The 25755-nt window shown below is 38.9% G+C and overlaps 1 protein-coding gene across 2 annotated transcripts in view; it reads left to right on the forward strand.

Moving 5' to 3' along the window:
- ARHGAP22 (Rho GTPase activating protein 22) overlaps positions 1 to 25755 on the forward strand; it is a 424298-nt gene that overhangs the window by 88248 nt on the left and 310295 nt on the right. For both annotated transcript variants that reach the window (XM_069067251.1, XM_069067252.1), the window contains exon 3: positions 23051 to 23250. In XM_069067251.1, the coding sequence (XP_068923352.1) occupies positions 23051 to 23250 (200 nt within the window). The remainder of the gene's footprint in view (positions 1 to 23050; positions 23251 to 25755) is intronic.

Consider the following 25755-nt stretch of genomic DNA (forward strand, 5'->3'; position numbering starts at 1 on the left):
TGACCATGGAACTGACAACAATATACCACAGTCTAGGAAACCGGGGAATGATTGATTTAGTGAACCAACCATACTGAGCTTATTGATTAAAACTAATTGCTCACAAGCCCGTAGAAAATTAAATTTATAACTGACATTGAATTACACTGTTTTCATTGATCATGAGTTACCAATAAAGGCTGTCATCTGGTACACTAACTCTTCAAATTTAGTATCTCCCAAACAATGCTTATTGTTTTCCTCCCTAAATATGTTCCTATCATCTTCATTTTTACTTCCACTGATACTGCTATTCATCCCATCTCCCATATTTGAAATCTTGGCATTTGCTTTGATTTTTTCATTTTCCTTCACATCATATAAATGAGATATCTCAGTTATACTTACATAATATCTCCATCTATTCCTTCTCTATCCTAATTCCCCAAGTTATAACTAAGGGAGGACTAGTGGGACTTTGTCCCAGGGCACCAAAATTTAGAAGACATTTATAGCACTTAAATTTCTTCAGAAGCATAGAAAGACATGAGTTTGCATATAGTTAGCAGAATAATTTAAGAAAGGAAACTTCTGGTGGACACCTCTCCACCATAGACTTTGTGGGCATAATTTGTGCCACCTAGTCACAAGTTTATTTTGTACTGCTTAACCCAGCTACAAAAATTGTTAGTTATAGTTTTGGTTGCTGCTGTCACCCTAGTATACAAATTGTCATCACCAGTTACCTAGGTTGTGACTACTTCTTGTCCTCTGAACACGCCCTGTACTTCCCCTGGTCTATGTTTTTGATCAGCCTATTCTCCATCTTGAAAAGTTTTCTTTTCCCTATTTAACCTACTTAATTCCTTCCTTCTCAAAATTTTAATGGATCTGTAATGTCACAGAAATCATCATTCCAAACATTAGTGAAGACCAAAACCTCTCCATGTCTGCTTATTCTGTCCATTCTTATTATTCTTGTAGTGATACACCACAGAATATCCCAATGTGCTAGAAGCCTTCTTCTCCTTATTCTTATATTTTCTGGGTAGCACTGAAGCACTTCTGCCTTCCATCTCATCATTTTCTCTTCTTCTCTGCCTACCTCCTTTTGTGATTTGTCAAAATGATAGCTTTTATGCCATTTCTTAAATGTAAGTTACCGCTGAAAATGCTATGGACTGCTTACTCCCAACATGCATCATTCCGTCTTTGGGTTACGTACTTGCAACTTGGATTCCTCAGAGATTCTGTAATTCAAAATGGCTGTGCAATATACAGCCATTCCTGGAAAAATAGTTGTGTCAAAAACCTAAATACTTTATGCCAGGAGACAGCATAAAAATATCACAATCATTAAAAAAAAAAACTCTATACAGTTTTCCAAATATAGTCCAGTCCACTCTCTTCTCCTTATTGAATTCTGAACCCACCTTACTATTCATCAGCAATGCCTGGCCTATATATATATATATATTGTCCTCTTAGGCTTTACATCTAAAATGTTGCACTGATCTCTTTCAATATAGTCACATATCTCACTGAGACAAACCAGTGACCTGTTAAAAATCAACAGACTATTATCCACAAAAAGCATCTGTAGAACCTCACCATGTATAAGGGAATCAATGGAAAGCACTAATTAACTATTCACTATATGCTAGGTACTGTTCAATTAGGTAGTGTTACAAAGAAAAAAGCAAAAAGTAGTCTCTGCTTATAAACTTACATTCTAATGGGGCAAATTAGCATATGCATAAATAGGTAAATATGAAATACGGAGTGGATGGAAAGTACTACCAGGGGAACTAAGTAAGACCTTCTATAAGAAGTGGGACTTGAGCTGAGTCTTAAGGGAAGCAAGAAAACTAAGATTTTTATGTTAAGAAGCATGGGGAATGGCCAATTCAAAAGCATGGAATCAGGAGACTTCCAGGAGCCACAATGATGGAGTAATCACCATAATTCTCCCATGTTTACCTCCAAACAACCATAAAATAGCACCCCGAAAAATATCTTGGAATAGTAGAGCCAGCAAAAAGACAGAGTTGACCAATCTTTGAGTTGAAGAACTTGGAAGATCAGCAGGAAAGGTCTGTCTCACTTGGGTAAAAAGGGAATGCAGTCCATGACATGAAGTATCCCAGCAAGCCTCACTTCAGCAAATCAGTGAGGTGCAGTGGAATACACAAACACCAGGACACCCTCATGCTTCAGCATAGGCAGGGAATGGCAGACTCCAGATCTGAAAACTGTCACGTGCTTCAGCATAGGCAGCCTCCAACAGCTAAATCACCACATATTTTAGTGTAGGAAAAGCCACAAAAACAATGAATCTGACCATGAAAGTTATTATGGTGAGAAAGATCAAGACACAAACACAGAAGAGGACAACATGTCAAAACACCTATGAGCAAACCCCAAAGAAAAATGGGAAGTGATCTCAAGCCCAGAAAGAATTTATAGAAGTGGGGCGGTGTGATAGTAATGGCAATTAAAGATTCCCCTGTATTGGCTTGGTTTTCAAATTGATTGTGTTAAAACCCAGAGTTTGTTAATCCCACCTGTGGGATGGGCTTGTTGATGTGAAAAGAAAGTCCTGAACTGGGAGGAGCTGGTGATGTAGATTTGGAGAGACACTAGAGAGAGGCGGAAGATCTTTTTGGAAGCAGCACCTCGTGGAGAGAGAGAGACTAAGAGAATTGCTGGTGGCCGCTTTGAATTGCCCTGGACTTTTGAGACCTGCCCCCTGAGCTGCCAAGGACTGAGGAGACATGGCTGTTTTGCTGGTACTTTGTCTGTCTTTTTTGATGTTGTTTTGCCAGATTTGTCCACTGGTGAAAGACAGTCCTTTTGTTGAAGAAGTCTTGGAACCTGGCTGTTCGCTAAGAAGCCCTAAGACTGTCCTGCAGACAGAGAGTGAATACTGTCCACTGGTGAGGGACAGTGCTGTTGTTGCAGGGGTCTGGAGACTGTCCTGCAGACAGAATGAATACTGTCCACTGGTGAAGGACAGTGCTGTTGTTGCAGGGGTCTGGGAGCCTTTCTGTTGGTTCAGAAGCCCTGAAGAAGGATTTTCTTGTTGTATGTTTACAGAAATCCTGGGAGAGGGCTTTGCTAATGTGTTCAGGGGTTCTAGGACTGTTCTACAGAAAGAGGATAAATTCATGAAGGGACTGGCAATGTATCTTATGGCCTTGCTAAGCCTTGTCTCCCCAGGAACTAAGATTGCTGAGAACTTGCCTCGTGTCAAGATGAAGAAAAGACCTCCATTTGGGTATTAAGTGCTGTGTTTAAACTTGATGTAACTCTGGGGTAGATTCAATTGTGATCCAGGGGTGGGGAACTTTTGACCTTATTGTGCTCTGTGATTGACAAATGAAGGTACTTTACCTATGTTTGGAAACTAATCTCCATTTGAGAAGAGGGGTTTTGTAGTGGGCCAAATGAAGGTATAGCCTAGGGGTGGAGTAGTATTTAGAACAGGGACTTTGTAATTGATTGAATGATTGGAAGGTCCTGGGGTGGGGTAGTACTTGGAGATTATTTAATCACACTTAGTAAATGCTGTATTTTGAATGATGTCATGTTTTGATCTTCTCTGTTCTTGGTTTGTCACTGAATAAAATAGAGAGCACCTATGCTGGTATTTTGAACCTGGGAAGTTGCCTTTGCTTGGCATTATATTACAGGCGGCCAGATAGCACAGTGAGTAAGAGCACTGGCTCCAGAGTTGGGATGACCAGGGATCAAATCCGGGCTCAGACACTTAGCACCACCCAGAAACACCTGGCCATGTAATCTTGAGCAAGTTACTTAACCCCAATTGCTTTTAAAAAAAAGAATTCACAGAAGAGCACAAAAAGGAGCTGAAAAAAATAATATGAGAGGCAGAAGAAAAATTGGGAAAAGAAAATGAGAGCAATGCAAGAGAATTATGAAAAAAAGAGTCAAAAGTTTGGAAAATGAAAACAACTCTTTACAAAGTATATTTGACCAAATGAAAAAGAAATTACAAAAGCTAATTGAGGAAAACAGCACCTTAAAAGTTAGAATTGGACAAGTAGAGGCTAATGGCTCTATGACCCATCAAGAATTAATCAAACAAATTCAAAAGAATGGAGAAAATAGAAGAAAGTGTAATATACCTCATGGGAAAAACAAATGACCTGGAAAATAGATCAGGAAGAGACAATGTCAGAATCATTGGACTACCTGAAAGCCATAATCAAAAGGAAAACCTGGACAGTATCTTTCAAGAAATTATCATGGAAAACTTCCCTGATATCCTGTAACCAGAGGGCAAAATAGGCATTGAAAGAATCCACTGATCACCTCAGAAAAGAAATACCAAAATTAAAATTCCAAGGAACATTATAGACAAATTTCAGAACTATCTAGTTGAGGAAAAAATATCACAAGTGACCAGAAAGAAACAATTCAAATGTCAGGGAGCCACAATTAGGATTACATTTAGCAGCCATAACATTAAAAGATCAGAAGCCACAGAACATGATATTCTGAAAGGCAAAGGAGATAGGACTACAACCAAGAATCACTTACCTGGTGAAATTATCATAATACATCAAGAGAAAAAAATGGTCATTCAATGAAATAGAAGGATTTTAAGCTTTCATAAGGAGAAGACCAGAATTACATCAATATTAAGATCCAAGAGAATCATAGACAGGTAAAGGGGGAAAAGACAACATAAGGGATTCAATAGAGTTGAATTGTTTACATCTTTACATGGGAAGATGATACTTGTAATTCTTAAAAATTATATCACTAATAGTACAGCTAGAAGAAAAAATAGAGAGAGAGAATATAGGTATAAGGTGAACTTGAAAGAATGACATAAAAATATAATTAAGGAATGAGAAGGAAGAGTACACTAGGTGCAGAAAGAAGGGGGAGGTAGAATGGGGTGAATTATTTCATATGAAGAGGCATAAAAGATTTATTATAGTGAAGGGGAAAATGGGAGGGTAGACAATGGGCACCTCTTGGACCTTATTCTCATCAGTATTGCCTCAAAGAAGGAATAACATACACAATCAGTTGAATATAGAAATCCATCTTACTTGACAGGGAACTAGGAAGAGAGAACATTATGTAAGGGGTGGGAGGTGGACTGATAGAAGGTAGGACAGATCAGGGGAGGGGGTAGACATAAGCAAAACACTAGTGAAGAGGGAAAGGTGAAAAGAGAGAGAGAACAAACAGGAAAAATTGGATGGAGGGAAATACATAATCGTAACTGTGAATGTGAATGGGACAAACTATCCCATTAAACATAAGCAGATAATAAAATGGATCAGAAAACAGGATGAAACACACTTGAAGCAAAGAGATGCAGACAAAATAAAGGCAAAAGGCTGGAGTAGAATGTATTATGCTTCAGCTGGAGTTAAAAAAAAAAAAGCAGGGGTAGTGATCCTAATCTCAGACAAAGTAAATTTTAAAAAAAGAATTAAAAGAAATCAGGAAATCATATCTTGCTAAAAGGTACCATAGACAAAGAAGCAATATCAATACTACACATATATGCATCAAGTGGTATATAGCATCCAGATTCTTACAGGAGAAGTTAAGAGAGTGACAGGAAGAAATAGACAGCAAAACTATACTAGTGGGGGGAACCTCAACTCCCCTCTCAAAATTCAATAAATCCTACCAAAAAATAAACAAGAAAGAAACAAAGGAGATAAATAGACTATTAGAAAAGCTAGACATGAGAGACCTTTGGAGAAAACTGAAAGAAATATACCTTTTTCTCAGCAGCACATGGTATTTACAAAAAAAAACTGACTAGGTTATAAAGGCATTAAAACCTCAAAATCAAATGTAGAAAGGTAGAAATATTAAATGTATTTTTTGGACCATAATGCAATAAAAATTACATTCACAAGAACAGTGGAATGAAAATTAACAATTAACTGAAAACTAAATAATCTAACCCTAAAGAGTAAGTAGGTCAAAGACCAAATCATAAAAACAATAAATAATTTTGTTAAAGAAAATGACAATGAGACAACATACCAATTATAGGATGTAGCCAAAGCAGTATTTTGGGAAAAATTCTAAATTCTTAAATCAACAAAATAGAAAAAGGACAGATTGATGAACAGGTAATGCAATTTTTAAAAAAAACCTAGAAAAAGAACAAATTAAAAATCTCCAATTGGAAATCTGGAAAATCAAGATGAGATTAATGATGAAAGTAAAAAACAAACAAAAAAAACCATTGATTTGATCAATAAATTTAGGAGTTGATTTTATGAAAAAAATAATAAGATGGGTAAGTCATTGGTTAATTTGATTTAAAAAAAAGAAAGAAAACCAAACATCCAGTTTCAAAAATGTAAAGAATGAAATCACCGCCAATGAAGAAGAAATTAAGGTAATAATTAGGAAATATTTTGCCCAATTATATGCCAACAAATCTGATAATCTGAGCAAAATCAATGAATATTATAGAAATATAAATTACCCATATTAACAAATCAGGAAATAGAATGCCTAAATAACCCTATCTTAGAAAGAGAAATTGAACAAGTCATTAATGAACTCCCGAAGAAAAAAATGCTCATGGCCAGATGGGTTCACAATTGAATTCTACCAAACATTTAAAGAACAATTAATTACAATACATACATATAGATAAACTATTTGGAAGCTATTTGGAAAAAATAGGTGGAGTCCTATCAAATTTCTTTTATGACACAAACATGGTGCATGGATACCTAAACCAGGAAGAGTTAAAACAGAGAAAGAAAATATTGACTAATTTACCAAATGAATATCAATGCAAAAATTTTGAATAAAGTACTAACAAGACCATTACAGCAATACATCACAAAGATTATACACCATGACCAGGTAGGATTTATACTAGGAATGTAGAGTTGATTCACAATTAGGGAAACCATCAACATAATTGACCACATCAATAACAATGAGAAAATAAAACTATCACCCTTTGCAGATAATATGATGTTATATTTAGAAAATCCTGGAGAATCAACTAAAAAATGACTTGAAATTATTAGCAACTTTAGCTAAGCTGCAGATATAAGATAAACCCATGTAAATCAACAACTTTTCTTTACATGACTAGCAAAGTCCAGCAGCAAGAGATAGAGAAATATCATTTAAAATAACTGTAAACAATATAAAATACTTAGAAATCCACCTTCCAAGACAAACCCAGGAACTATACAAGCACAATTACAAAACACTTTTCATACAAATAAAGTCATATCTAAACAACTGAAAAAATATCAATTGTTCATGGGTAGGCGGAGCCAATACAATAAAAATAACAATTTTGCTTAAACTAATTTACTTATTCAGTGCTGTACTAATTAAACTACCAAAAAAAAAAAAACTTTGTGATAGAACTAGAAAAAATAACACAATTCAACTGGAAGAACAAATGGTCAAAAATATCAAGGGAATTAATGGAAAAAAATACAAAGGAAGATGGCCTAGCAATAGATCTCAAACTATATTATAAAGCAGTAATCATTAAAACTAGCTGGTACTGGCTAAGAAATAGAGTAGCATATCAGTGAAATAGATTAGGTACACGAGACACAGTAGTCAATAACCATAGTAACCTAGTGTTTGATAAAACCAAAGACCCAGCCTTTGGGATAAGAACTCACTATATGACAAAAACTGTTGGGAAAACTGGAAAACAATAGGACCCAACCTAGGTATAGACCATCTTCTTTCACCGTGTACCAAGATAAGGTCAAAATGGATGCAGAATTTAGAAATAAAGGCTAACACCATTAGCAAATTAGAGGAGCAAGGAGTCATCTACCTCTCATATCTATGGGGAAGGGAAGAATTCATGACCAAACATGAGATAGAAAGCATTACAAAATGTATAATAGATGGTTTTGATTACATTAAATAAATAGCTTTTGCACAAACAAAACCAATGCAACCAATATTAGAATGAAAGCACAAAGTTGGGGAACAATCTTTAGAGTAAATGTCTTTGATAAAGGCCTTATTTCTCAAATATATAGAGAACTGAGTCAAATTTGTAAGAATATAAGAGGATAGGGGAAGAAATGAACCACAATGCCAGATGCTACAGAGAAGTCAGGAAGGGTGAGGATTAAAAAGAAGTCATTAGATTTGGAAACTAAAAGATTATTGATTACTTTTGAAAGGAAATTGAAGTGGAATGATGGGGTTAGAAGTCAGACTTTAGAGCGTTCAAAAGAGAATGAAAAGAGAGGAAGTAGAAGCATCCAGTGTAGTTTTTTTTTTTCAAAGATTTTAGTAAAGAATATGGGGAGAAAAGTAGAACAAGCTGGTAGATAGGGTCAGCTCTAATTAAGATCTTCTAAAGATACAGGTGAATTGGGTGTATTATAGGAACGAACAAGGAATTAATCCAGGAAGGAATATTAGTGAAGTACACTGATAAAGATAGATATTTGAAAAGTTCCAGGTAGAACCCCTTACCTGCCCAATATACCCTGTTGCTTTATCTTGGGAAGTATAATAGAAGCCTGCCTCATGGCAGGCAAGAACATGAGATAGTGTGTTCCCAGGCAGGAATCTTCTATGTCTTGGGGCCCAATTAGGAGCAAGCTTGATGGTATTGCGGTCCTTGGGTGTTAACTGAAAATTTAACAAAGAGACAGAAGATGGTGTGTTCTGGGCTGTTCTGGAAGCCTATCAATGAAGGTGGGGGGGTGGATAATATATCCCAGCCTACCTCAAGCCAGACTCATGAAAGACATTCTTTATAACTATGACAAAAAGCTTTAGAAAGCACTCACCTGCTCTTCCGGCCTATGTATTGCCCACCATTACTAATGAGAATGTCACTGAAGATAAAGTTATGAAAATATAGAATCATAGATTCCAGAGTTTAAAAAAAAATATATACTGCAAAGGTAACCTTGTCCAACATATACCCGAGACATAAATTCTATCTGCAATAAATCCCTGATAAGGCAGTTGTCCAGCCTTTGCCTGAAGACTTCCAGTGACGGTGAACTCGGTATCTTCTGATTCAAAGAACAGCTCTCTAAAATCGCTCCTCTTTCAAATGCCTCATTCAGTATCAGTTTCAAAAATCCTCTCTGTCACTGAATTTTTAAAGAAGTACTGTATGATCCAAATATGAGATACTCCTTTTTGAAAGGATGACCTATGAGACTGTCTTGTTCTGCCTTAATGATTCGGCTGTAATACACAAATAATAAGTGCAGCAAAATTTCACATTCTTTATACCTGCCAGTTAATTGTTTGGCTTCAAAATGATGTTTACAAAGCCCTGCTATGCCCTTCTCACATCTTTATTGTGGGTACTCACTATACGCATGTCTATAATTTTCGCAGATATTTTATAAAGACACGACAGCAAGGCATATGGATCAGGAGGTGTTGTTGTTCTAACTTTGTCCATGATTTGTTTCCAATTGTTTTTTTATATCTGGCTCTCCCAGAAATATCTCGCAAAGTGATTCACCAATACTTTGAAAATTTCACTGCCATCAGTACAAATTTCCTTGATAGGTGCTCAGTCTGGTCCAACCACTATTCCTGACTGTTTTCTTAAGTGCTATTTCTATTCCTGTGTACAGTTCTTTGGGGTCTGATGAGTTGGGGGTCTAAATATGGTGGATTTCTGTCAACAATGATGAAAATTTATTGTTGTAGAAATAATGACAAATTTGTTCCATTTTACATTTATTTATTGACACCACCACCGCCCATTCCCCAGCCAATTTCATCTCTGAGGGCACTTGGGTTGATGTAACATTTCAGCATCGCATCAAACTTGTGTAAATTTGTTGTTATTGTTATTGTTGTTGTCTGCCTACCCATCCTCTGAAGCCCAACTCAAATAGTTATTTTCCATGATTTCACTCAGCTAATAATCCCCTTTCTCTTCCTCAGCATATACCCAGAACTTTGTTTAAAAGTTTATAATGCATCTATAATATCTATTTACATATGTACAAAGTAATTTCCTTTTACTGGATGAAGGTTTCATGAGGGCAGGGATTATGTCTTATTTAAGCTCATTATCTCCTCTAGCATCTAACATGATGGGCAGGTATATGTTTATTGAATCCCTTATCTGATTTTATCCTTAGCACCATTCAGGGAGGTTAGTAATTCATGACTTATTAGTAAGTTAGTTAGTTGGTTACTCATCCCTTATTCCCATTCTCAATCACACAGAAAGTTTGTGAGTAAACCAGAACTAGATCTCTTGAACTCCTAGTACAGAGGAAAGCCATAACTAAGGAAGAGTGACTGGAGATTTGTCCAAGAATATGAGCATTTGTGAGACATGCTTCCTCCCTTGCTCACTATTCATTATTTTGTCAGCCCTGAAATGTCATAATCTCTATCTTCTACCTGATCCCTACTTTGCTTTCTACCAGGGGTCACCTCCTGGGATTGTACCCAGCAGGATGAAACATTATCTGTTCTTTTCTCCCACCCCCTTTATCTCCTTTCCCAGCGTTCAAACTAGAATACTCATGCCAAGATCCTGCCCATTTCCTAGGGCTTCGTTCTGTCATGACAGTCCTGCCCGATAGACAAGCATTGTTGGCTCCCTGGGTCCCACCTCCCCTTCTCTTCTTCACTTCCTACTGGTAGACTGTACTTGTATAGAACAAAGTCTTTTCTGTATCTTCCTCTCCAACTGAATTGGCCTAAGGAAACAGAAATCTTAGTTATTTCTTTGGTTTCAAGGTTTACCCCTGGACCAGTCATAGAATTAGTCTATTAAGTGTTTCTTTCTCATCACATTTTAAGACAATAAGAAAGTTCATCATAGGATCGTAGACCTAGAGTCAAAAGAGACCTTAGAAATTTAGTCCAAGCCCCTCATATTACAGATGAGATAACTGAGGCCTGGAGAGTTTAATTGATTGCACAGGGTCATGAATTTTTCAGGTAAGATTTGAACTGAGGTTCTTCTGACTTCGAGCTCAGTATTTGATCCACTCTTCTGGCTGAAGATAGAAAATAAGGCACTGTGATTTGGCTAAACTAATTGAGAGCTTTCAGCATAGCCCTGTGCATAGAATTGCTGTTGATAAAGCTTCTAATTTGAAGCTTTACTGGTGATTATGGCAAAAGAATTGGGCTGGAGAGAGACTAGAAATGGTTAGATTTTAGCTAAGACATAAAGGAAGCCAGGAAAACAAGGAGGCAGAGGTGAATAGAGGGAACATTCCAGGCATGGGGGATAGCCAGTACAAAGATATAAATTTGGGAGATGGGTGTCATTTGTATTGAACAGTAATGAGCTGATTACTGCTCATTCAGGGAGTACACAGAAGGAAGTGTAAGAATATTGAAAAAAGGGAGAAAGGGTCAGACTATGAAAGACTTCAAATGTCCTACAGAGTATTTTATATTTGATCCTGTAGATAATAGGAAACCACCAAAATTTATTGAGTAGGAAGGATTAGGGCAGCATGTTCAGAGCTGGGCTTTAGAGAAAAGTGTGACTAATAGCCAAATTTAAATAGTTTTCCTCTGATCCTTGAAAAACTTCACACTTCAAGGTAAGGGTGATTTCTATGACACCTCCATTTAAAATGGCAAATAAGTCCTTATCAAAGGAACAGCCAACTCCCTCAGGTCCCTGGCATCCAAAGAGCTTGGGCAAGCAAAATTGGGCCCTTGAAATCAAACAAGCAGTTCATTTGTTTAGAGGTTGGAGGGATGGGGGAAGATGCATTTCAGGAAACCTTAGGATGTAAATCATCTTATGCACTTGCAATCCTTCCAGGATAGCATTCCAGTCCTAAAGGAGGATCCACTCCCTTGCTGCAAACCACATTAATTTTATGGAACTATCTCATTGGAACTCCTCTAGTGAGCTCCTTCCATTATCAGTCATCCCACTATTCAATCAATCTTACAGCCTCCACCCTACTCCTTTAAATCAATCCAGCAAGCTCCAGCCCTCAGTGTTTCCCTTCCCTTGATCTAAGATCACATTGATTTTTAAAAATCAATCATGTTTCAGTATTCTTAACAGCCACTCCTCTATGCTTCCTTTCTTGCACATTATTTTTCTAGTAACATGTGTCTAACTTATATTTGGACATACAAATGCTGACATGCTCACATGTAGACACAACAGCATACATGATACATAGTAGGTGCTTAAGAAAAGTTTACTGATTGAAATCACTTCTGAAATAGTCGAATAAAAAAATCTTACATCCCAACATACTACTCTTAGTGATGTAGTCCCCTGGGCCATTTTCCATCACCAAGCTTCTCCTCAATAATGGCTTGTCCTATCTATCTATCCTATCTATTATATATCTATCCTCATGGGATTGTTATTAACTCAAATGAAATAAAGTCCAGGAAAGCATTCATTTATTCATTCATTTATCAAGCATGTACTATGTGCCAAGCACAACATTAAGATAAGTTAGCATTAGGCCATGAAGGGCTCAGTGTTGAATGGACGAGTCTGTATTTTATGCTAGAGGTACTAGGGAACTACTGGTAATATGTAATCTGAGATTGACATGATGATTCCTGTGTTTAGGAACATAAATGTGGCAGTTGAGTGGAGTGTAGATTAGAGAGGGAGGAGATTTAAGGCAGAAAAGTCAATTAGGAGGTGATAGCAATAGTCAACGCACTTTGTAACTATATAATTAAAAGGCAATGTGAGGATGGCGTCTGTATCTGTGATTTCCTGATCCAGGGAATTCCTTTGGGTGGACTCCCTCTAACAATGTAGGTCAGCAACTGTTCTGTAACTTAGAGTCTTAGAGGGTTTTCCAGGGCACCAAGACAAAATTTGATTCTATGTCTTCCTGATTCCAGATGCCAACTTTATCCAATTTTCCATATTGCTTCTCTATGGTTACTCTATGGTTGATTCTGCATATTTGATATTATTATTCAAATTACCCAAAAACACTTTTATATATAGATCCCCTCCTAATAACCATAGGCCCTTTCTTTGCAGAACCTATCCCTCTGATGTCCCCAACATTTGAATCCCTTTATCTGGCTGATTGAAGATCTGGTTTTCCAGGTTCATCTCTCTGCTTAATTTCCTTCTAAGAAACTAAAGCCTCTTGTTAATGGAAACAAGGACATAAATCAACATTATGTCTATAAACCCTCATGGCACCTTGACCTTGCCTGTTACAAGGAATTGGGACTTGCCTTAGCAACAATATGAGACTACACCAATCTGTGCAATAAGTGCTGGTCCCTGGACAAGCTTTCAGAGGAGATAGATAGATAGATAGATAGATAGGATAGAGTTATAGATATATTCATGTTCTATGTATTCTATATGTAATATACATACACATTTGCATATATGTGTATCTACATGCAAACATGTATGTACATGTGTATGTGTGTATATCCTTACATGCATGTATGTGTGATGTGTATATGTATAGTGTGGGGGGGTATTGTGCTTGTGTGTGTCTTTACCCTTCCCAAATATTCCTTCTTTTAGGGTTTGAGTCTTCCTTGCGGTCAAGAAATTTAACATCTTCCTTGTTCATTTACAATGTCTTGCTCTTATAGCCATCCCTAAGAGGGCCCAGGGCCCTGAGACATCTCTCTGTGTTCATAAATATCTATCCCCACTGTGCATTGTTCTCCAGCAGTTTTATACAGGAGGAATCAAGTCAAAATGAATGTCAAGGGAAATGATGGTAACTGAAAATTATATGGCACTTTAAACTTTGCAAAGCCCTTTACAAAAGCATGCCAAGCTGTGCTGAGCATAGTCTCCTTCCCCACTGGATTCCTCCCTGAATCACTGTCCAGTCACCAGGAAAGAAATGAGTAGAAGCCCTTCAGGAACTACCTTCTCTAGCCTGGGAAATTTCTCTGCCCCTTTCTCTCTACTTTTTGTTTCTTTCTCCTCTACTAAGGATGATTCTTCCATTTGTTTTTGTGGATTCCTAGTCTCATAAGCTCTTGGATCCAATGGGAAGCAAGGCCTTCCTTTACCTTCCTCTAGGTGGTCCAGGATGGCAAGAGCCACACTTTTCTAGAGGAGCCAGGTCCGTCATAGCGCTTGTACAATAGCTGAGAAGACCTCATTTGTACCCTTAGGATTAGAGAATAGATCAAGATCCTGGAGGAGTTGTGAGGAAGTCCCTTCAGGAAATCACTGCTCAGCTCCTGGATGCAAAACATCCACCCTTTTACTGAGTTAAAAGCAGCCCTGTATGTGACAGGCCCCTGTATGTCATAGGTACCATCCTGCTTCTCACCCTAATTAGCCCTAGCTCCAGATGCCTCTGTGTCCTGCTGCCAGGAGCTATGTGGAAGAATCATTCTGGAGCAGAATTGCTTGGCCTATGTGCATAACTATTAACTTCGTTAATAATCACAGCTAACATTTATATATATATATCCCTTTGATGTTTGTGAAGCACTTTACATTTGCTTATTTTATGCAACCCTCTTAGGAAGGTGCTATTATTGTTCCCATTTTACAGACAGGAAAACTAAGGCTCACAAAAGTTAATGACTTGACCACAGTCACACAGATATTATGTGTCTGAGGCAGGACTTAAACTCAAGTCTTTTGGACCCCAAGTCTAGTACTCTATTCATTTGTCACCTAGCAACATTTTAGACTTATCTTGTTGGGAACTGGGGCTCCTTGCTATTTCCTACAGTCCCTTCTCTATCTCTCCTCATTGAACCTCACTGTCATCCCCACTTCCCAGAACTCCTTTATGTTTTTCCCACTCTTTAGAATGTAAACTCTTCAAGGGCAGGAACCATCTTGCATGTTTTTATTTCCTCGGGACTCAGCACAGTGCCTGGCACATAGTAAGCACTCAAAAAATGTTTCATCTATGAATCTGTCCCTCCATCCATTCATCCATCTGCTCACCCATCCTATCTATCCATTCATCAAACCATCCATCCATCCATCTATACGTCTATCCATCCATCCATTCATCTATCTGCCTATTCTCTCTCTTATCTATCTCCATCTATTTATTGATCTATTGATCTATCTGTCTGTCTATCTACCCATCTATCATCTGTCTATCTCACCTGGGTCAAAAACAGATCAAGAGTGGGAGTGTGGGGATTGTAATATGGACAATATGCTTATCGGTGAAGGTATTCAAGACTAGCAAGGATTGTACCCAGCTACAGAATGACTGACAGAGGATTTGGAATTTAAGGACCTGGGTTCAAATCTTGGCTCTGCTTTCTACTACTCTATCTCTTGGGCATTTGTGCTTTCCGAACTTCAAAATCCTCAGTTATGAAATGAGAGGTTTGGAAAAGATGTCCCTCTGAGGTCCCTTAAATTCCAAATCCATGAGCATATGACCATGAGGCATAAGGATGGTCATGGGCTTCAGTGAAAAAGAAGTGTGCCTCTGTGGATGTCAGCATTCTGGGGCAAAGTCCCATTGCTCTAGAAAAGGGCACCCTCCTCTTCTGAAGACATTCATGCTAAGCCTCAGGCTCCTTTTGCTTTTATCAAAAAATCGTCATCCAAGTATCACCTTTCAAACTTTAGGATGTAGATGAAGGTTGATATGAGTCCTTTGTTTAAATATTTACAGAAGTGAAATAATTGATTAAGAGGATGTGCTTAGGACAGGAAAAATGTTTATTAATAAATAATAACAGTGACAGTGGTTTTCCTTTCATTTCTTTCATAAGTAATGCCCATTTGATCCATTTTGTAAACTTTAAATCAGTTTGGGAGAGAAGATGAGCACATTTTCTCTCCCCACTCTAAAATGCCATGGCGCATCATTTCCCTCTCAGACACAACGGAAACAGACAGCTACCCTGTGCTAGAGGATGGCGCTGCCCCCCACACCCTCAAGGAGCCAGATCGGTGCCCTCAGGGACCTCCTATCCTCATGATACTGCCCTGTTTCCTTGACTAAAGGAATCCTCTTGTTGAGGACAGGATGTCACTTGTACCACCAGTGCCCTGACTTCCTCCTTCCCCCATCCAGATCTAAAGATCAATGGTCCTTGGCACCTCTTAAAATATTATCAAGTTTGGGTGCCCTGTGTAAGCGACTCCATGCTAGTGCAGTTATTGAGAAATCTCAAAACCACACTGAGTTCTCTTCCCCTTAAAATATGAGAGAGACCATTTAATCATTTTTGGGCACCAGACATATTTAGTACTCTAGTCCTCTGTTAGGTAGTATTAGAGGATACACAATGGAAAAATTAACTATCCAGGTGGACAGGGGAGTCTTAAGCCCAGGAGACAAGGAGAGAATAGTTAAGGATAGTACATGCTTTGAAAAGTCTGTTAGAGATTGGAGAGAAGGGAGGGAGGAAGTATCAAGAACATAGAGAGGCAATGTGCTGAAATGGAGAGATTAGGAGTCAGGGGACCTGAGCTTGAATTCCCTGTTCTACTATTTACAACTTAGTTAAAATCCTGCCATACTGATTAGATTTTACTTTTCCTGCATAGTAAGCCCCAAGAGTCATTACATGCTCACTCAGTCAAATAACAAATATTTAAATGTCTACTATGCACCAGGCACTGTGCTAGGCACTGAGAGGCAGGGTAAGAAATAGATCATTCCCAGCTTTGGACAGATTCTCTGAAGCAGGCAGACTAGATTCCTGTGATACCAGGTCACAGGGCAGTTTCTGGGGAGAACTGGTCCCCCATTGCTCCTTCCCCCTCCTTCTGTTATAGACAGAAAGACCCCACAATAGGGTGGTATTGATTAGGCCTCCATAAAGACAGTCCCCATGGCCAGACTGAAGCAAGGAGGAAACCGCTGCAGAAAACAACTTGGGGATTCTTTCCTTGTTCCTGTGGACTCTCTTTTGGGAACTTCAATATGCTCCCTACCAACTTAATTAAAATCCTATCTCAGAAATTTAGTAGCTGTGTTACCCTGGCCAAGTCACCTATGTGCCTCAATTTCCTCATCTGTAAAATAAGGGTTGCCTCAGTTTCCTCATCTGTAAAATAAGGGTAATAACAGCACCTAACTCCCAAGGTTATGAGGATCAAAAGAGATAACATATAAAGTGATTTGTATTACTTAAAAGCATTATATAAATGCTAGTGATGGTGATAATAGATTATATATATATAAAATCATAAATACATACATATATGTATAGATAGGTAGATGGTAGATAGATAGATAGGATGATAGATGCATGGATGGATGGCTATACTTACTGGACATTTTACCTCTGACACTTCAGTTTCTCTTCTGTTAATTTAATGGGTAGGACTAGAAGCCCTCTGAGGCTCCTTTCTTATTCAAAATCTATGGAGTTAGCACTTAATTGTCAGACAATCTGCCTTTCTGGGAGAAGTCTTATTCAAAGTTACAGATCTTCGGGTTGGAAGGGACCTTAGAGTCTGAGACAATTAACTACCAAGCAATTAATAGCTGAGTGTGTGGCTCTAGAAATCATAAGAAGGAAAAATGTGTTTCTGCAATGTAACACTTGGCAGGATTCTTCTCAATCTGTTTTTTTTAAATATTCTCCAGCTATTGAAATGGGTTGATATGATTTTCTGTTTTATAAATGAGGAAACTGAGCCCCAGAGAGGTTAACTAAGGCAATAAAGCTTGGGAACTGACAGAATCAGGATTCCAGCAAAGTCCAGTCTTCAAAACTATAGGGTTTCAATATCTGAGGCAGGCCTTGGTTGTTCAATTAAATCAAGTTTAACTGCCTAACTCCATAAAAGTCTATGGCAGCAGATAGGGTACAAGGGTTGTCTGCTCTCATTCTTCTGACATCTAGACTAAGTGTCCCTAAGAAGCCAATTGACCAAAGCTCCCCCAGTCCTCCCCAACTCCTACCTTTTGCCCTTTGAAGACAGTGGCTCCAATGAAACTCTTGTTAAAATTCTAGCAGCTGTGCAGGAGACCCAGGCCCAGGCCCATCCATAATTCACACTGTAAGCCAAACCCTTCACCCCCTTATAGCCTTCTGGTTAGATTTTCTCTGCCTACACTCCTGACTAGCCCTCCTCCCCACAATCTTCTGCCTTGGCATCAATCAATCAACATAGTTTATTCAGCAATTACTCCATGACCCAGGCACTATGCTGGGCCTGGAGTAAAGAAAAAAGTCCAATATGCAAGAAGCTTGGAATTTGAATCTAAGTTTCCCTGGCTCCTAGGCTAGCCTTCTCTATCTACCACACCATTGCCCTACTATGGTAATTATTATGGTAGTTTGCCCATATTTCCTTTGCTTGCCCTCGGATTAGATTATACTGCTTTACTATTGGCAGCTAGATTACACAAAGTATGGAATACTGGGCCTGCAGTCAGAAAGACCTACTGTCCTAAGCCAGCCTCAGAAACTAGCTGCATGACCCTAAGCCAGTCACTTCACCTCTTTTTGCCTCAGTTTCCTCAAGTTTAATACGGAAATAATAATAGAGCCTACCTCCCAATGTTGTTGTGAGAATCACATGAAGTCCTTATCATGGTTTACAAAGTCCTTATCATGGTGCCTGGCACATAATAAATGCTTGTTTCTTCCCTTCCTATAGAAATTGTTGGGATAAATTATTATAAAGTCTTTGCCTGACCTCTGATTAGATTTTACTTTTCCTGCATAGTTAAGCCCCAAGAGACCTTACGTGGTCACTCAGTCAAATAACAACTATTTAAATGTCTACTATGCACCAAACACTATGCTAGACACTGAAAGACAGAGTAAGAAATAGATCATTCCCAGCTTTGGACAGACTCTTTGAAGCAGGTGGACTAGATTCCTGTGATACCAGGTCACAGGGCAGATTCCAGGGAGAATTAGCACCCACTGCTCCTTCTCCCTGTTCCCCAAGGGTGATACAGAAAGACCACATAACAGGGTGATTAGGACTGTATAAAGACAGGCCCCAAAGCAGGGTGGCCAGGATGAAGCAATGAGGAAACAGCTGCAGAAAACAGCTTGGGGGATTCTCTCCTTGTTCCTGTTGACTCTCCTTTGGGAACTTCAGTGAACTCCCCGATATTGCAACAGAAATACAGGTGGAATGACTCAGCTGCTCTTCTGTCCCATCAGATGCAGCTCTGAAGGGAGAGAGGGTTTCAACAACATTTCCACAAGCATTAAGGTTGTTTGTGGTCTGTGGGCCAGAGGCATGTGGCTTTCACAGAAGCAGCAGGAACGGCTAACACAGAAATAAGAACAGCCCTGAATCCCATTCCCCAAAACTCAAATTGGGGAATGTTGAGAGGAAGTCGACCAGGGTCTGTCCTAATCAACTGCTGATCAGGATTAAATATTTTACAGCCCAAACGAGCTGGTATGTGCTTTGATGGGCCTGCCAGGCACAAAGGAAGGGCCTTTCAGAATGCCATTCATTAATATAGAAATTGTTCTTAAGTGCACCCCATCCCACTCAAGAGACAACTTATCTCCTGAGCCTGCATTTCTTCCCTCTCTTAGGGCTACAAAGACTTGCATTTCACCCAAGGATTGTAAAACAAACATATTTGAGAAATCCAGTTGGATTCCTCAGTTGGAAAGTACATTGAAAAGTACAAAGTTTTATATATATAATTGGGGGAAATAAAATATTTTTTTAATGCAAAGCATCACATAAGTGTTATAAGCTCAATTCAAACTAGGTTGGGGCAGGGACAGGAGAGAATAGAGTGTCAACAGAGTGTCTGGAGTCAATAGAAAAATTGCAGTGTTAAGAATACTGGAATCTGGAGAAAGTCGTAATGATGTGTCAAAGAGGAGTGAGGGAAGACTGTAACAAGGAGGGGAGTCTTCACAGGGTGGCCGTGTAGCGCAGTGGGAAGCACCTGGATTTGGACTCTGAGGGTCTGAGTTCTAAACAAATCTCTGTCTTTCATGACAGCTCATTTTTGCATAATAGGTCTTCTGAGGTTTGGGAAGCAGTTTTATGTACATTATCTCAACTGGATTTTCACAACAGTCCTGTGAGCTTAGATGTTATTATTATCTCTATTTTGTTTTTGTTGTAGTTGCTGTTTTTGACTCATTTTCAGTCATGTCCAACTCTCCGTGACCCCATTTGGGGTTTTCTTGGCAGAGATACTGGAGTAGTTTGCCATTTCCTTCTCTAGCTCATTTTATAGGTGAGAAAACTGAGGGAAACAGGGTTAGTGACTTGCCCAGGGTCACACAGCTAGTAAGGGTCTGACACCAGTTTGAACTCAGGAAGATGAGTCTCCCTGACTCAGGGCCCAACACTCTATCCACTGCATCCCCTAGCTGCCCTATGTGTGTGTGTAGGCACAAACACATACACACAAATATGTATATGTATAGCCCTATTTAACACATCTTGAAACTAAAGTCAAGTGACTTAACCAAGGTGACATAGCAAATAAGGGTCGGAGGCAGAATTTAAAACCAGATCTTTCTGATCCTAAGTCCAATACTGGTAGCAAATAAAGGCTACCCACCCTGCCACCACCTCCTTAAACCAGGGAAGTACCCAGAATGTAGAGCCCTTGGCAAATTTTAGTAACATGTGTACAACAGAGGAGGTGCTGAATAGATGCTGATTGACTGATTGATTGGCTTTCTCCTGGAAATGACATTTCAGCTCTCTCCCTTATGGTTTTACCTTCCAAACTGAAACACCCTTCCCTGGACACCACTCCTTTATATGTAGTTTTTGCCCCATTAGAGAGTAAGCTCCTTGAGGGCAGGTACTGTGTAGCTTTTAAATTTGTATCCTCAACCTCCATCAGAGTGCTCAGGGTATAAAAAGCACTTAATAAATGATTTTCCATTCACCCATTTGTTCATTCATTTAAAGACTATTAAGATCAAGGAAGTCAGGAGTACCAAAATGAATTCAGGTTGAATGGGAGAAGAACAGAGTTTGGTTCAGAAGAGGATGAAGACCAAAAAGGAAATCCTGTGAACTAGTGAACTGGAAAGTACATTGAAAAATGCAAAACACTATAAATGTCATAACATCAGTTCAAACTAAGGGGGAGGGATGGAGTGGGCTGCCAGGGAGGAGGGGGAGAGAGAACATGCAAAAGGACATTGAAGCAAGGGAGATATACAGAGATATTGAAGCCAAAGGGCTGTTTAAGAGCTGTCTCTAAAGCTAAACAAAGCTGGCCTCTGCATCTATCCAAGGTACTTGTGTTTGCCTTATCAGTAAATAGTTTAAGCCCATACAATCCTCACTGCCTGTAATGTAAAGTAGTTTCTGTTTAGCTCCAAAAAGCAGGCCTAAGAGTGAATCGCTCTTGTAAGTACTTGCTACAGTGTGGATGGGGGCCAGAGAGCATAAATCGGGAAGGAGGAGAAGGAAAAGGAAGGAGAATCGTTATGTTCCCAAGGTCATAGACTAAAGAAAAGACATAGGTGAAGGCAGGAAATCATAACTAGACAGATAGACTACTATCATGAAAGCTATTTCCATGCAAGGAAAAAAAAATAATCCATCCACAAAGTAGTTTTGGGGGTCATCTTAAAAATCCACTTAGTGGTTAAAGTGACCAACAACAGCCTGGCTGATCTGACAAATTCGGGATGTTAAGATGAAAAGGCTTAATTCCATTTACATGGTTGACTTGGTTGCGACATACAGATGTGGCCTTAATTGGAGAACAGAAATGGAAGGCCAGTATCCAAAACCATAAGGCCCAGCAATGCCACTCTTAGACCCCAAACCTAGGGGAGAGTGCATACACATCTGGGACACAAAGAGAAGTCAACACAACAGCAGTTTCAGCTATGTTGGCCAAAAGGAAGGAAGTTGAAGGGAAAGTGGTTTTAACATGTTTAGAAAGCACAAATTCACTCTGTGTTTTGTGCCTAATCATTTACTTCCAGGATCATTCTAGAATCCTATAAAAGCAACTCTTCTCTTCTCGGCATCTCCCTACTACCTGCCACCACACCATCCACCATTCTCATGGTACTGCAGTTAACTACTGAGCCACAATTCTTCTTTCTATCCTGAATCAAAATTTACCTGTCCTGTATCATCTTACAGGGGTTCCTAACGTGTGTGTATGTGCATGTGTGTGTGTGCGTGTGTGTGTGTGTGTGATGAACTCCTTGGACCATCAGAAGAAACCTTTGGAAAACTCAGAATAATGTCTTAATTCCATAAAATAGAGGAAATAGGGTGACAAAGGAAAGTAATTGCATTGAAATATCATTATGAAAATATTTTTAAAGCAAACAAGCTCATGGACACCAGATTAAAAACTCTTTAGACTTACAAATGACTTCCTTGCTATTCTTTCATAAACTAATTCAAACTAAATTGTTAATAATTTGATGTGATACTCCATGGAGGTCATTTGTGTTTCAAAACACACAACTATGGACAACAATGGTGTAACCTATAAGGATGAAATTTTAATTGTGAGAGCTTTCAGCAACTGTAGGCAGTTAGGGAAGGATCTTTTTTCCTTGTCCTCCATTCATGCTTGATGCTGACTCTGAAAGTGATGAAACATCTGTATTCCAACACACATGTCATGACATCTTCAGGAAAACATGAGTTTTCTTGATTCTTTCTGACAATTTTGGACCATGGAGTCAAGGAGGGAAGTCACATAATCATGGCATGGCCTCTCAAGCAATGTGTTGGTAACTTAATTCAGTACCATACTTCAAACGATTCAAGATTTCATGACTATTGGGTATCTGCTCTCTAATGCAGATTAAATGGCTCCCCTGACTTAATAGAGGATAGGTTTTCATGGCCAAAAAAACATAATAAACTATCTCTGGTTAACAAGCCTCATTGACCTGAGGTGTATCGGTCCTCAGATGACAAACACAACACAGTCTGTCCATTGCTAAGATTGGGCAAAAATGCCATTCTTGTTCAATAGCCCATGCTCCATTCGTCTAGTCTTCAAAAAACTCCACCCCATGCCAAGACCCTAAAGCAGAGGATTAAGAGGGAAATATAGCTTATCTTTGGTAAAATGGGTCCCTCTCCTAGGACAAACTTGACAAAATGGGTGTGGCCTGAATGGAGCAGATCCTCAGAATTAAACTCTCCTTGTTATACATATATATGTGTGTGTGTATATGTGTTCTTGTTTTCTAGCCCGTTCAAAAAGTCTAGTGATGGGAGAGCAAAGTGGACCTCCTGCCAGGCCAGCTTCCCCCAACCTGTCAGACCGGGCACTGAAGTCTGGCTGGCTAAAGAAACAGAGAAGTATCATGAAGAATTGGCAACAGCGCTGGTTTGTGTTACGTGGGGACCAGCTGTTTTATTATAAAGATGAGGAAGAAACCAAACCACAGGTAAGAATGTTAACATATGGAAGAAGGCAGAGCATCTGGGCTGTAGGGATAGGAGAGAGCAGCTGTAGCCAGTAACCCTGGGGAGTCTGTCATCTTCCTGGCCATGCTGAAAAATGTTCTGAGCACATTTAAGTATGGAGAAAGAGGAGAAGAGAGGAAGATAAATGGTGGGACTTGCCCCTGGGTCACACAGCTAGTAAGTGAATGAGGTAGGATTTAAACTCAGGAAGACTCATCTTCCTGACTCCCCTCTATCCACCACATTACCTAGCGGCCCACTACCCCACTTAGCAGGTTGCATGAAACTTAAGAAGCATATGTTCACATCTAGATTCTATGCTCTTTGGGGATAATGAAATGTAGGCTGACACACACATACACATATTTCTATCAACCAATCAATAAGTATTTATTAGGTGCCTACTGTGTGCTAGGCACTGTGCTAAGCTATATAAAAGGAGGCAAAAGACAGTCCCTGCCCTCAAGGAGCTTAACTCTAATGCTTCTTTATTTTCACTTTATTATTTTCATCCTCAATAACAGAAGTTTTCAGACTTTTTGGTCTCAGGATCCCTTCACACATTTAAAAATTAAAGAGGACTCCACTCCAGGAGCTTTTGTTGATGTTGATTATATCTATGGATAATTGCCTATTAGAAATTAAAATTATTTTAAGAACAACTTTGAGTGACAAAGTCATTTTGACTATTATAAACACCCAAATTAAGTTCAAAGGACCTATGAAGGAAGATGCTATCAGCATCCAGAGAAAGAATTGAGACAGTATATAATGATTTTACATATATATGTGTGTGTGTACACACACACACATACATGTGCATCCATATTTGTGTCTAATGGTAGCTCTTTCTAGGGTACGAATGATAAGGAAAAAAAGAAATTTACATGATAACTGTATTACATATTTAAAAAGAATAGGCAGTTGTATATAACCGATCTGTAGTTTCATGTGCAATCATCTTTTTAGTATACTATGTTATGGAAATGCTTGTTTTATTCCATAAATTAAAATTTTTTTAAAGAAACAAAAGAGGGGCAGCTAGGTGGAGCAGTGACCCTGGAGTCAGGAGGACCTGAGTTCAAATTCAGCCTCAGACACTTATAACACTTACTAGCCATATGACCTTGGGCAAGTCACTTAATCATAACTGCCTTGCCCTCCCCCCTCCAAAAAGGAAAAAAAAAAAGAAAAGAAATTAAGATGTCTTAACATTATTATGAAAATAGATTTGTTCTCTGAGATTTCTTGAAAGGTTCTTAGGAACCCCCAAGGGTCCTCTGATCATACTTTGAGAATCATTGCTCCAGAGAAAGGAGGTCCCAGCTAACTACTAGAAGTATCTGCAAGTTTTGGAGATTCATGCTTGCTTTCATGTCACCAAGGGCTGCACCTCAGTAATTTTCTACTTTCTAGTAATACTTAAAGATCAATTTATAATCTGGGACTCAACCAATTTCCCTCACTTTTCGTCATGATTTTTCACATAATGCACGTAGTTAGTTCATATGACACATCACCAATGCCAACTGGTGGTTACAACAGCACAAATGCTTACATTTCTATCCATAACTATAAATGCCAAATCAGAATTCGAACTGGGTATATGTTTTATTTAAATACTGCCCATGCCACTTCCTGCAGATTGCAGTGTTGCAATTGCAACAGGGATTATAGTGTGATTTTTGTAGAAAGAGTACTACACCTGAATTCAGTAGAGCTTGGTCGAAATTCTAGTGAACAACTGTAGGCAAGTCACCTTCTCTGAGCATCAGATTCCTCATTTCTAAATAGGGGTGCCCAGATATTAAAAAACCAAACTTTGCTGCATTAATTATAAACCTTAACAGAGTCAGCCAAAACATTGTAAAAACATTCCTGGACTTGGAGTCAATGACCTGAGTTCTAATTCCAGATCTGCCACTCACCATGTGTAGCCTTGGGCAAGGCTTTTCTGCTCCCTGAGCCCAGTTTTTGTATTTGTAAATTAAAGGTGTGAACCACATGACCTTTCAGGGGGCACTTCCTTTTCTAAACCTGCAATCTGATGGTTTTATGATCCTGGCCCCCATAGGATCTCCACAACTGAGTTCTAGGAATTCAGAGTTAAGGCGAACATGGAAGAGAATTAATCTAGAGGTTTGATGATCTGGTTTCTCATTGCAGTTCTTTCACTACCTTAGGGCTATGACCGTGATGATATGTTTTGCTGTTGTTTTTTTTAATCCTTCTAAGTCTTGCTTTGCTTTTTTCATCTGTAAAATGGGCATGAGAACTCTGGTCCTACCTATCTTATCAGACATGAAGAGGAGAGATCAGATGAGATGGTGTAGCCAGATGTGCTCTGGAAAGTTCTGCTTAAAAGTAAGGTAGTATCATTAGGATGAATTAATGTCTTGTCCTAGATGGATGTTCTGTCAGACAATGGACTCAGTCCGAGCCAAGTGACCCCGTGCAGTAATTTTTCTTCTAGAAGTATCATGATT

Source organism: Petaurus breviceps, unplaced genomic scaffold (assembly GCF_028583685.1).
Source record: "Petaurus breviceps papuanus isolate PSGF00001 unplaced genomic scaffold, PetGlider_PUasm1.0 90740, whole genome shotgun sequence".
NCBI lineage: Eukaryota > Metazoa > Chordata > Mammalia > Diprotodontia > Petauridae > Petaurus > Petaurus breviceps.